Source organism: Manis javanica, chromosome 9, assembly GCF_040802235.1.
Source record: "Manis javanica isolate MJ-LG chromosome 9, MJ_LKY, whole genome shotgun sequence".
In the NCBI taxonomy this organism is placed as follows: domain Eukaryota; kingdom Metazoa; phylum Chordata; class Mammalia; order Pholidota; family Manidae; genus Manis; species Manis javanica.
In genome coordinates this window covers 10,942,113-10,954,854 of record NC_133164.1, presented here as the reverse complement: position 1 = coordinate 10,954,854, position 12,742 = coordinate 10,942,113, and the positions used below count along the sequence as shown (strand labels likewise).

General features: G+C 38.8%; 1 protein-coding gene across 29 annotated transcripts in view; it reads right to left on the bottom strand.

Annotated features, from left to right (window-relative positions):
- DOCK9 (dedicator of cytokinesis 9) overlaps positions 1-12,742 on the bottom strand; it is a 273,892-nt gene that overhangs the window by 48,584 nt on the left and 212,566 nt on the right. For all 29 annotated transcript variants that reach the window (XM_073212409.1, XM_073212414.1, XM_037025012.2 and 26 more), the window contains 5 exons: positions 12,605-12,725; positions 8,565-8,698; positions 6,534-6,648; positions 3,036-3,102; positions 1,623-1,670 (listed from right to left, as the gene is read on the bottom strand). In XM_073212409.1, coding sequence (XP_073068510.1) covers positions 1,623-1,670; positions 3,036-3,102; positions 6,534-6,648; positions 8,565-8,698; positions 12,605-12,725 — 485 coding nt within the window. The remainder of the gene's footprint in view (positions 1-1,622; positions 1,671-3,035; positions 3,103-6,533; positions 6,649-8,564; positions 8,699-12,604; positions 12,726-12,742) is intronic.

The following is a 12,742-nucleotide window of genomic DNA, read 5'->3' as shown; positions in this document are numbered from 1 at the left end:
ATCAAGCAGCACCATCTTCCCCTGCCTTCCTATGCTTGTCTTCTTTTTAAGACAGTCCAAGGAAGCACACTTTATATGCAAATATATACAGGGTACTTATGAGGACAGAAGATTTTCTTCAAAAAAAATTAAATTTATAGCCACTGAAAAAATAAGTTACCAAGTTATACAAAACCCAATTCTAAAATGCTTCATTGGGCAGAAATTTTCAGCTTCCTACATTCACTGTGTTCAGCTCTGCGGCATTTATTCTATTTTGCACATTTTCCAAATGTCATCTTGTGATGTATGTGACAGTTACTGCAAGAAGCTTGCCTGGCACAATACCTTTCTGTCACAAATACACTGTTTGCTCGTCTTCACATGACAAAGTTATAGGCAATAAAGTCAAGCAGGGAAGGAGGTGTTACTGTATAGGGACACCTTGTATATATTTGCATTTAGTATTCAAAAACTCAAATGTAAAAATTACTGTTACGATAAAAAATTGGAGTTAATATTAAAGAATTTTAAGTACTACCACATTTCAATTAAAAATAGAGAATAGGAGGAAAGCATTAAAACACTCTCCCTAAATTTGCTCTTTTTAAAAGAAAACATTCTTTAACATAAAACATAACTCTGAAAACTTCTCAAATATCCCAAGAAAAGAATAGTTCACATAAAAAGCAAAATCTTCACACTCAGAAAGTCTTAAAAATCTTGTCTATTTCACTGCTATAAAGCAGAATTATAAATGAGAAAAAAATCTCAATTGTAACTAAATTTCAAAACTTTTTCTTAAAACATAAATATGTTTACTTGCAATTAAACTATTAAAAATAATAATAGAAAAATAGGATACTTAGACCAAAACCCCATACACACATTCTCACAGAATACACAACACAGGAAAAAAGACACATACAGACACCTGGATGACTACAGGGCACGAGTAAGAACTTGGCAAGGACAAGATGTGCTCTGAGGACATCTGCCCTTAGGAGCTGCCTGGGGGCCCACCAGCAGGGACTTTCCAGCTCTCCGTCAGCCCAGTGCGGGACCAAGAGCCTGGTGTGACAAGGAGTGAGGATTTATGAAACTCAACAGAGCCTGTCAGATTAAAAACAGGGCATGAACAGCTTTTTCAGAATAAGAGGAGAAAAGGCTCCACTTTAAAAAAGGTTCAACTTTAGAGAAAGTTTTTATGGAAGTCCAAACAAATCTGAGCTGGACTGGAAACACTCTTTTGTGAAGAATGAAGGAAAGTGCACAGATGAGAAATCAGCATCTTTGTCGCTGGGAGGCAGAATGGTAAAAATAAAAAAGGTCTCTGAAAGTGGAACAGGGGAGGATAAATCACTGAGGAAGGAGAAAGGGGAGAAGAGAAAGGGGAGGCAGAGGGAACAACACAAGGAGCTTGGAAGGAAGAGCAGAAGTGCAGCAATGGGACGGGAAGGAGCGCCTTTTCAGGAGACACGTGAGAGAAAACGAGACAAAAGACATGTAGGCATGTAGGCGAAAGGCACTACCAGATTCTGTGGTGGCGATCCAAAGACTTCATGGCTGTTTATGAGAATTCCCACACATTCAGATCCAAGTAACAGAGAATGACACACTTCAAACTGAAACCCCCACAGTACCTGGCTATGTATCGCTTCCCCATGTACTGGAACTGGTGCAAGCAGACTCTGCAGACAGGATGAAAGATTTTCAGGAAAATGTGGAGATAAAATTATTTTCAGTGTACTGTTTACTTAAATCCATCAACAAGAACTTATTCAATAGTCTTAAATCTACCATGAGCCCTTGACTTCTGGTTTTCAGAAATTCTCTAGAAGGTCCCTCTAAAACTAGAGAAAATTACAACCTGTAAGGGAGGCCCCCTATTGTGCTGTCAGCACTGTGGTGGGCAGTTGGAGCTACACAGCAGAAAAGCCCAGGATCTACAGGACTGTCCATCAACTCAGGGTATAGACATTTATTCCAGGCAGTTTGCCTTAGAAATCACAATGGAAACCATATGCACTGCTGTACTGTTTGGAGTTGATTATTTGTCTTCATTCAAATGTACGTAAGGGGCTCTCTCTTTTGGCTTAAGTAAATGGACCGGTCCCTTACAGACATCAAGTATGAAGTTCTTTTGTTTTAATGTATCTACAACACTGATTTTTTAAAAAATATTTAATGGAAGTTAAAATAATGTCTAGTGAGTTCTTCTGGGGCCAAATCTCCCACCTTTATCTTAGTAGAGAGAATAGTCACGAGACTATGAACCAAGCCCATAATTCCAAAATGCACAAAGCTCTGAACACTGCAGGTTTCCACGTGAGTTCATGCAAATACATTTGGCAGCAAATCATGACCCCAACTAACACATATAAAGCTACTTATAGCTGTGATTTTCCCAACTATTATGAACTTAGTACTGCAGAAATAATTTTTTACTGCAGAATCAACAATGTACTTGATTGTGGGGTGCTATGAAATATAATCTATATGTAAATTTTTCAAAAATAAAAAAAAAATCCTGGATTTAGAAAATCATCTTGCCCCAGCAGTTTTGGATAAGGGACTGTTGATTCGTGTTTCCTAAAGCAAAGAGCTTAAAGGACATAAGAAACTTAGATTGATGAGATAAAATGAGATAATATATATATATATTATATAAGATTTCACCTTTTACATATCACATTTAAATTATAGCAATTTTTGTCTTACTTTCTGCATGTGATTGAGTTGTTTGATTCAACTTAGAAATGCAATATTTACCCAATTCAGCTAATAAATTTTGTGTTCCTTTATTAAAATGGCTTGTACACACAGAAATTGTCTCTCATCTATAATTACCACATATCTAATAATTTAAGGTGGTCACTTTCCTCTGAGTATGAGCTCCTGAGAGCAGGTGCTGGGGTCAGGTCCATGAGAAAGGGCTTACAAAGTAAGTGTGGATGTGAATATATAGCATTTCTGGTTGAATTGCATAGTACTCTTCACACGTCTTAATTAGCCAAGAAAAATCAAAAGTGATGAGTAAAAACAAAACTACTCACTCAGATATCGTAAAAAAATCCATAAGTTCAGATGTTGAAGCCTTGTTCCAATATGTAAACAAAGCATCTAGAAAGTAAACATTTATTTAATCAGAATCATGGTGTGTATTATGTACATTATAAGATGGGTCAAGATCTCAGAGGATGGGCCTCTAAACCCTCCCCTGCCCCCTTTTATTGATGATCAAAGGACAAACCACAGTAACTCATCTATACTGGATATCATACACAATAGGCTTATTCAATTTAAAGAAGTTACATTTGAACACTTGAACTTTAATTTCATCATATATCATCTACTGCTACAGAGTACAAATTTAACTCACACACAACATGCTCTTAAATGGACTAGAAGTTTTAAAGAATACAAGTGGGCATGTAATCCAAAGTTAGGCTCTCTTTATCTCCTACAGAAATCCTCTGCAGTAGGAATCTATTGAAAATTCTTGCATTTATGTAAGTACTCCCTTCCCAATACACACACACTGAAATGGAAGTATCCATGCTACACACTGTTTTCGCTTTGAGTTTTAATTCAACAGTGTAGCATGGATCTATCTCAATCTTTTCCAAGCTGTAAAATATCCCTCCCCATGGAAGCACTATAATTGAGTTAACAAGTCCCTTACTGATAGACATTTTCTTGTTTTTTTTTAACCCCTAATCTTTTTCTACCATAAACTATGCTTTGATGCACATCCTTTCACATGGAGCTTTGCTCCTGTGTCCTAGTACTCCTATAGGACAAATTCTTAGAAGTGAAAGAGCCATGTCAAATGGTATGAGCATTTAAAAGTTAGACAGTATTGCCAAACAGCCTTCCAAAAAGCAGTGTGTGCAAGTCCTGTTTCCCAACAGGATGGTGCAATCTACTCATGCTTAAGAACTCACACCTGTTCTTTATCAAGAGGACCTGGCATATTTTTAGTTAAGGCAGATCCTACGAACTCATTTACAGGTAGCAGTCTCTGTATATGACCCTTAACCATTCAGTGTTGTACACAATGTGTTATCATTTGATAAACGTTATGGCATTCTTACATTTCACATTGAGGGTGAGAACTTGGTGAAAAGATTTCTCTCAGAGAAAAAGACATTGAGTTTTGGGGCCTGAGATGAGTGGGAGGGTAGCTGAGAGATGCTGATGGCTCAGGAAGACTCAGAGCCACGGACTTTATTCCAGGCCTGTCAAGAATGATGACAAGCAGGGAAATGGTGGGTATGTACCAAGAACCTGTTATGCAGGCCTGGGCTAGGTGATCTCATGATTTCATGTATTTCATGTTACTGAATCCTCACCATCACTGGAAGCAGAATTCTAATTTACAGGTAAGTTAATGAAGGTTCAGAGAAGTTAAATAATTCTCTCAATTATCAGCCTAAAGAATCACGATGGAATGGGGATTTTAATTAAGCACACCTAATTTTACCTTATTTGGCCTATTAGACCAATAATGAGAGTGGGTCAGGGAGCTTTCATCTTTCAGGGGTCTTGAGTTTAGATTCCAGAGGGATAGACTGGTTATTTGAGGCTGGCCATCCTGGTGTAGTGAGAATCCAGGGGGCTGAATGTACACCGGAGGGCCTCTCTGGGTCACCTGCAGACCTTGGTGGCCACCCAGCGCACATTAGCCAGAACTAGCCTGCCAGCCGAGAGGCCCCCAAAAGGCCTCTCCTTGCTCTGTGCTCGGTCTGTTAGCTGAGCAGAGAGGAAAGATGGAGATGACCTCTGGAGGATGGAGGGGAGGCACAGGAAGGCAGAGAGGAGTCCAGTGTATAGAAGGTGCTTGGTGAATGTGGGATAAAGGAAGGATTAGCTACAGAAGTACACAGTCGCTTCTGGTTATCTGTCTGGTAAACTACTCCAAAGGCAATTTCCTCCCTATCCCACACCATGCACAAAAATCAATTCTAGTAGATATTAAGATTTAAGTGTGAAAATTTAAATACTACAGCTTTTAAAGAAAATAGAGGAGAGAATTTTCACGACCCTGGGGGGCAACTGAAGATTTCTTAATCGTGACACACACAAACACTCTAATTATAAAAGAAAAGAAATTGATAACCCGAAGGCATTGAAAAAAAATCCTAAAACTGTTTTTGAAGAGGTTGTTACATGTTAAAATATGTACATGGCCTTCCAAAAAGCTTACTTTGAAGGATAAGTTCCACTTGGATGCAAAATTTCTGGTGTATTTATCTTTAAAAAGCAGTTACGTTCTAGTTACATATATTTATTATTTGAAACTTAAAATATTTTAAAGAAAATTTTCAACAAAGGAAAAACAGGATTATAACAATATCTAATGATGCCACTATAAGATTATAATGCCACTACCATGATGAAAAATTTGGAACTTTTGATTCAATGGGAAGAATTTCAACTTATAAACTCACGTATCAGAATAAATGCCCAGTGCTTTTGCATTTGGTCATCATTCAAGGAAAATCGTGATTGTCCCTTTTTAAAGTAGTTGTTTTAGAGTAAAAAATTAACAAAAGAATAAAGCTATCGAGTCCTGAGACACTTTAAGCTCAGGGATGCTGTTCCTAACACCTGAATAATCAGGTCAGGCTGTTAATGCTGCTGAAATGGAAACTTGACATAAAAGAAACACTATTTTCAGGCAGAAATCCCTACCCCTGGATGTTTAATGCCTACACCTACCACCACCAGACAATCCAATGGCAGCACAAGAGGTCTTTAGGTCCTTGAAAAGCAGCACTTTGTTTTCAAAGGAATTCATATTCACTCAGAGACCTTAATGAACCTCACAGAACACTTTCTCATTTGTTGCAGGGAAAATAAGACAATATTTTTTACCAAGATTAAGACATACGACATTGTACCATGCCTCTAATTTCATGGTTATATCACAAAACCTGTGTTGAAATTATCCTGTCAAGGATAACAAGTTTTATGTAGTACTGATAAAGCATTAATGGTTGTGGTCATTTCTGTTTAAAAAAAAAATGTGGTTGTCCAACTCTTAATCAGAAACTTAATCTACTCTGATACCACTCTTTCTGTTAGAAAATAAAAACAATGCACCTCGTTGCCAGTTAAAGCCAGGAGTGTCACACACCCTCTAATGGGAAGAGATGTGCAGGTCCCCTGACACTGTATTTTCTAGCTCAAGAGACTAATAAAGTTACACAAGTGGCCAGTAAGTTTGTTGGAAAAATGAAATTCAAAAAAAAAAATCAAAAGCTACTTAATTTACCTGCTTCCATTTTCTTAGTAAGATGGTAGGTCTGAGTTTAATATAAATTTTTAAATAGGCTGGTTCACATTTTAAAACTCTTTCTCTAGAATATGATGATAAAGATATTTTTCCAAATTAAGACTTTTACTTCTATCACATTTAATAAATTAAAGTATTTCAAAAAGGGAAGAAAATCCTTTTAAATCCTTATATCCTTTTAACTAATGACACTTCAAAGCAAATCAAATACTGAAATAAGGAAAGTAAAACAGCCACCTTTATCTTTACCTACCATCAGACATGCTTTTTAAGATGTAGAGAAAACACATTAGCAGGCTCTTAATCTCAGACTGGTCAAGTTTGTCACAGCGAACCACAGAATTTCCCAAAGTGCCACTTTGCTGGTGCTAAAAAAAAGGGCAATATAGGTGATTTTTCTACTACCTTACAAGTAAAACAAAATAGGTTCCCTTTTCCCCCTTGGAAGAGAAAGACTCTTAGAATTGAGTCAAATCATACAATTGGAAGGTATAAACAATTTGCCATCAAACTACAGGCGCTCCTCCAGGGAATATACACAAGTGCTGTTCCGTAAAAGGCCTGGCTTGTCTCTCCGCATACTTTCCTACAAGACAAGCCAGGAGGCACAGACCTTCAAACAGGTCAAAAACCTCATGCAAAAAAGTACATGTGCTAGGATCAAACACAGAAACGATGATTCAGAAGGCACTGCAGAACCAACTGCCTCCTAGGGAAACATCAGTGGCTGGAACAGCAAATAGAGCCGATGGTGCTGTTATACACTAGCCACGAAAGCCTGAAGCCAAGTCCCTGTCATTCCGCTGAGATAGTGGGACACTCTTGGGGGAAAATAACAGGCAGGTGCCCGATAGGGATAGACAGGGACACCTCAGCACAGCAAGGCCAGAGACCCTAAACTGATGAGATCATTCGGTCATCAGCTTAGTTCAACACCGCAAACTTCAGAAAGCTCAGGGCGCATGGTAAGGGCAGTTTTGCCACTAGACAGCAGGCTCACATGTAACATAGGAGATCTTAAAATCTTCAAAGTTTTATTTCCAAATGAAAAGGAAGATTTCTTTGCCAAATACCACAGCAGAATGATCAGTGGAAAAATATCTTTCATTGAAGGTACTGGTGGGTAGTTGAAAAAATATATAATAAACAAGTTTAATTAATAACATACATGGATATTTTTATTATAGGGAGAAATACAGATGTAATTAGTGGCAAAAGTGCAGTGCAGATGCATCATGGTGCCCACCCACTTCATCAGAGGCACCGGAAGGGCTCAGTACGTCTTGCAGGAGGAGGGAAGGTGCAGCATGCACAGTTTCCTCCGGCAAAGGTGGGATCGTTAGAAGGGAAAAATCCACAGTGACTCGGTTTCTCCTGGCTGACTGGCAGCTCTCCTCCTCTCTGGCACTGCGTGTGACACAAGCGGAGTGCCTTCTGAGCAGCTTCTCCCTCTACACACGTAGGCATGTCAGGGTCAAGGGAAAGGTTCAACACGTCATGACACACACCCGCACTGAGATGCGCGCGTTCTCGAGAACTGCACTGAAGGATAATCGTGTCAATGCCAGCCCGGGAAACATGTGGTAAGATTACAGCTGTGGTGCTGAAGAAGGGCATTTTTCATGTTTCTGAGAACTAGAACTACAGTCTAACGGTCAACCTGTTTACTGGTACATGAGTTTACCTGTAACTTGAAATAACTTAGGAAAACAGTGGCCAAGCTGAGTTTAACCTATCATGGTTGCAGGTTTAAAGCCAAGCTTTAACAATTCCCACAAAGTGCCAAATACTCTGAGCCTTAGTTATTTCAAGACAAAAATTCACAGATGAGGAGGATGTACTATGTTGGGGGTGCAGTGTCAGCAGTGTGATTTCAAGTAAAGCTGTATCCCTCAATCTCTTATATGACCAATCAACCTTTTCTGGAGCTGGCTTTGGACCCAACACCCATCTGCGTGGATAACTGCTTATAAACAGTGCTCTCTGGCATATAGACCATGGGGATTCTAAGTGAGTGGCATTTCGATTTCCCTACCTTTCCAACCTGTCAGACCCATTCACTCAAGGTACTCAGCTGTAAACACTGCCCTGATCTGAAATCCTAGAAACTGGAACCAGGGGGTTTCAAGGAATGGGCCCCATCTTTAGAAAATACTCTGATCATTTACCCCAGGTTAACTGAGTTGTTTACAAAGAGTCACACTGAATGAACACTAAAGTATGTTTACTTTGGGCTAAATCCATTAGTTGTAAGAAACACTTAGGTTGTAGGAAAAGAAATTACCTTATCTAGGGAATTGCTTTTCTCACTATTTCTTTCTGGAAGGCTGTTCCCCGAATCCGTGCTTATGAGGGATCCTCTGGAATCAGCATTTCTCACACTATTGATGTTTGGAGTTGAAGCTGTATATGGAGAAGCTAAACAAAAATTAAGCCGAAAGCAAAGATTTGGTGAGACAGAACAAAATAAAGATAAGTACTGAATTTTAAGGGAAATTGTTTTATGGCACTTATTTTTTCTGTTAAGAAGTTGGCTGAAGAGTTGCATCAATTACCTCACCTTTAAAGAACCATGCTGTATAGAGTGAGATAAACTTTAAGCTGAAACATTCAGACAGAACTATCAATTCACTTATGAGAAACCACTTCTGATTGCTCAGATTAAAGGAGCACACTGTTTTTGAGAATGGGTTAAAGACTTTTAACAATTAAAAAGGTATATCTACCTACAAATTATCAAATCAAAAAATTAAAGTCATGCAATAAACCCACAGTATTCAAATTGCATGCTGAGGTTTCCTAGGATATTTTAATTTTAATTTTCAAGAAAAACACAATGAGACTTGACATCTGCTGGGAACTGCAATTTCAACGTTAGGTCATGCTACATTCCTTTCAATGATGTCACATCATTGTGAAGCTAGGTATTTGATGGTTGCTAGGATAAAAAGCAGGCACTGGGTAAAAGTCAATGTGGAACAAGAAGTGAGGATGGTGGGGAGTAATCTGATTTCAAATTTGAGAGCTGGGCAGTGCCCAACAGGCACACACATCCCATTAGTAGTAACTGTGGTTATTAAAAATAAAATACATTTTTTTCTCTTAATTTATGTATAATTTTTTCAAATGGCTACAAAGTTGTTAGGACACAGCACTTATTAAGATTTTTGGCCCTAAGTATCTAATAAACAGAACTAGGTGTTTCTTCTAGCCTAGGACCCCATGACAAATTACTGAGACAAGAGTTCTGTGAACCAAGAATATTTGGTAATCTCTATAATAAATACTTAGCAGCAGAAAGAAAATCTAACTTGGATATAAAATTTGTGACATCCATGAAAAAACAGCATCTGAAGGCAGAAATCAGCCCCCATCTCAGTAGTATGGCATTTTTAAAAGTAATAGATTGACTTCTGCTTAGATAAGACTTAAGTAAATCACAGTATTAAAAATGACTCTCAGACTTGTACATTCTGTGCTGAACCAAAAGACAGGAGTGCTGGAGAAAGGCCTGGCTGGCTGTGTGCACACCGCATGAGGAGACTTTGGCATCGTGCTCAGCAAGCTGTGGGCACAGCCCTCATACCCAAGCTGAAGATGTCTTTACCAGCATCTCAGAACAGGCCAGTCATTTTCAGATTTCAGCATGCAAATTAGCTGCCACAGACTGAGACATTTCTAAGCTAATCCCTCCCCCTACCTAACACCAGGTTTACCCACCCCCATCCCTGAAGCTGATTCAGAGTATTAAAATCAGGGGAAGAAGAGCCAGGAGAATTTGAAGGCTGGAACATACAACCCTTGGCCAGATTCTGCACCTCCCCAGAATAGAAACTGTGACTGTCTGTGACAAAGAGCAGGTAAAAACCTTACAAAAAAACCTATGAGCTTATTCCTATACCCAAAGATTAAAGAAACATACATCATGATGAAATTATAATTATAGTCTTCTTAATCTACCCAGATTTCTTATTTAATGTAGAACACAGAGATCAGGAGAAAGAGGTCAGTAAGGTAAAATCAGACCCTAAATTCTCAGTTTTATGATCAGTTCCAGAACTAGAGTCCTCATCTAAGGCAAACCATTGCAATGCAGTAAATCAAAACCAACACGCTTAGTAGAAATATGTTCCTGTTTTGTGTGTGTACATGTGTGTGCATGTGTGTATGTTTTTACTTAATATCCTGGCTCAGTGCATAACTCTTAAAAAATCTTAAGACAACATGTAAGTAAAGTGAAAGAAGTTTAGTTCACCTGTGTGCCCTCTGTACAGACAGCCCAGTGCAAAACACTGAGTAGATGGAAAAAGGAACCTGGAACATAGGAATGCAATGCATTTTAAAATGAATATAATTTCAGAGTAGTTTTTAACAAGGCAATGAATCAGTTCCAGAAATTTTTGTGTACCATGTCTCAAAGATATTAAAAAAAGTAAAAATAAGGAACTGCTGAGGGTGCATTCTTAATATATGTAGAAACAGGATTTCTTCTAAATAAAGAAGTGAGAAGAAAGTCTGCTTTTGAAGGATAAGCACTGGGACAGAAGTTAACTGGAAACTCCTTGATGAATAAAAGAGGAGTTGCTAAAGCTACCAGAAAACAACCAGTAACCCCAGGATGGAGGTGGGAGCTTTCCTGACGGCTTTCCTGAAGGGCACAGGATTTAAGTCTTTAAAGATGGGGGAAATAATGAAGCTTGCGTATAAACAAGTCTTTTGTGGTGAATTCCTATGTAAAGCAAATTAAATCTTGAAATTCAAGAGTGAAAAGGGACCAAATCAGTATCAAGTACTTTTCATAACTGGCATGAACACAGAGCAATTGAAGGGCATTTATGTCATTTGAGTCAAGCTAAAGATACCCAATGGCTCGTCTTTATAGTCATCACAAAGCGTGAGTAGTACTAAAGAATCATGCTCATTATAACGGCAGTCCAGTAACAACACTGAATGTTTACCATGCCAAGCACTATACACATTCCATGAGCTCTTCATCCCTCATTATGACTGTGTCGAAATGCGGACGTGGAGGGTGAAGAGGAAAGACCCGGCCTATGACAATCAGCAAAGGGAGGAAAAGGAGACTGGATCCAAAGCTGCATCTGTCTGACTTTAGAGCCAGTGCTGTGAACCACTGCAGACAAAACCCTTTGCAAAGAGCCCCCCTCTGAGAGCAGCGGCTGGGCCTGTAGGTGGAGCAGGGCAAAGAAGGGAGAGCAAAGGCCCTGGAAAGAGGCAGATGGAAACGCCACATGCCAGGCTCTGTGCCAAGCACTGTACAGAGTTAATTCATTTAATTTGTGATGCCTAATGAAAAATATACATAAACATAAGTAAGATTATGGATTGGTATTGGTATTGCAGAGTAAGTTTGGGCATGGGTGCAAGGTTTCCAGTCATCTGTTCTGCACGGTTTTATCCCTTAAGGGAAAGAGCATGGTAACACCACCACCACCACAAAGGGTAAAGACATACACTCAGAGTGAACAACAGTCCTGCCCATTAATTAGATAAAAGGACTGCCCTATATTCTGCCCTAGGAGTTAGTCCCACTATTGGGTGGTCTGAACACTAGCCATAATGCCACATGCTTCATTTATTCAAAGTGTGGTGAAAGAGATGGAGAGAAAAGAGGATAAGCCTGTGAGTATCTGACAATTCTGTGAAGACATGTCTTTTTTTTTTTTTGTGGTACGATGATCTTTGTGAAAGAGCTGGCATGGCACAAGTGCTCAATTAGTTAGAATTTGAGTGAGTATTTTTCTCAGGTATTTTCTTACCGAGAAACTACTCAATTTGAATCTTAATTTATGCCATCTGTTTTCTTCTGCGTGGGGGTTGCTCTTATATTATTTCAGACAGAAAAAAATATTCTAGGAGAGAAAATTTTAGAAAACTGATCTTAGAATTCTAGCCGTAAACCACTATCCTCAGAAATTACTGTTACATTTCACCTACATCACTGTGACTACAAATAAATCCTATACATCCTGCACACATATCTGCAAGGACACTCCTCTTCTATAAGCATGAACAACCCAATTTAAAGGTCTGAAATGATAAATTAAGTGTTAACAAAAAGCAGACAGTACAAATAAGTAATTAAATGTACTATATTTGGAATTCCTGAAAATGTTAGGATCTTAATTTCAGGGTAGACTTGGGGAGTTTCAGTAAGTGTCAAAACCAGGAAAAGAATATTCAAAGCAGAAACTCAACAGCTTCCAAATCCTAAATTGAAAGTTTGAGATGCTAACAAACTATTGGGTTAAAGATATTTTGAGAATTAAACCAGAGAAGGAAGCAAAGAGGACTGAGCATTACCAATGCCAGAGATAGCGCCAAAGAGGTCTTTGTGCAGGCTGTTATCCAGCGTGTTTCCAGACTTCTGCGGCGTCACCAATGGGTTTACAGCTGGCAAAGCACCTGATTCTTCCTTCACAGTCTGTCAAAAGGGAGAAA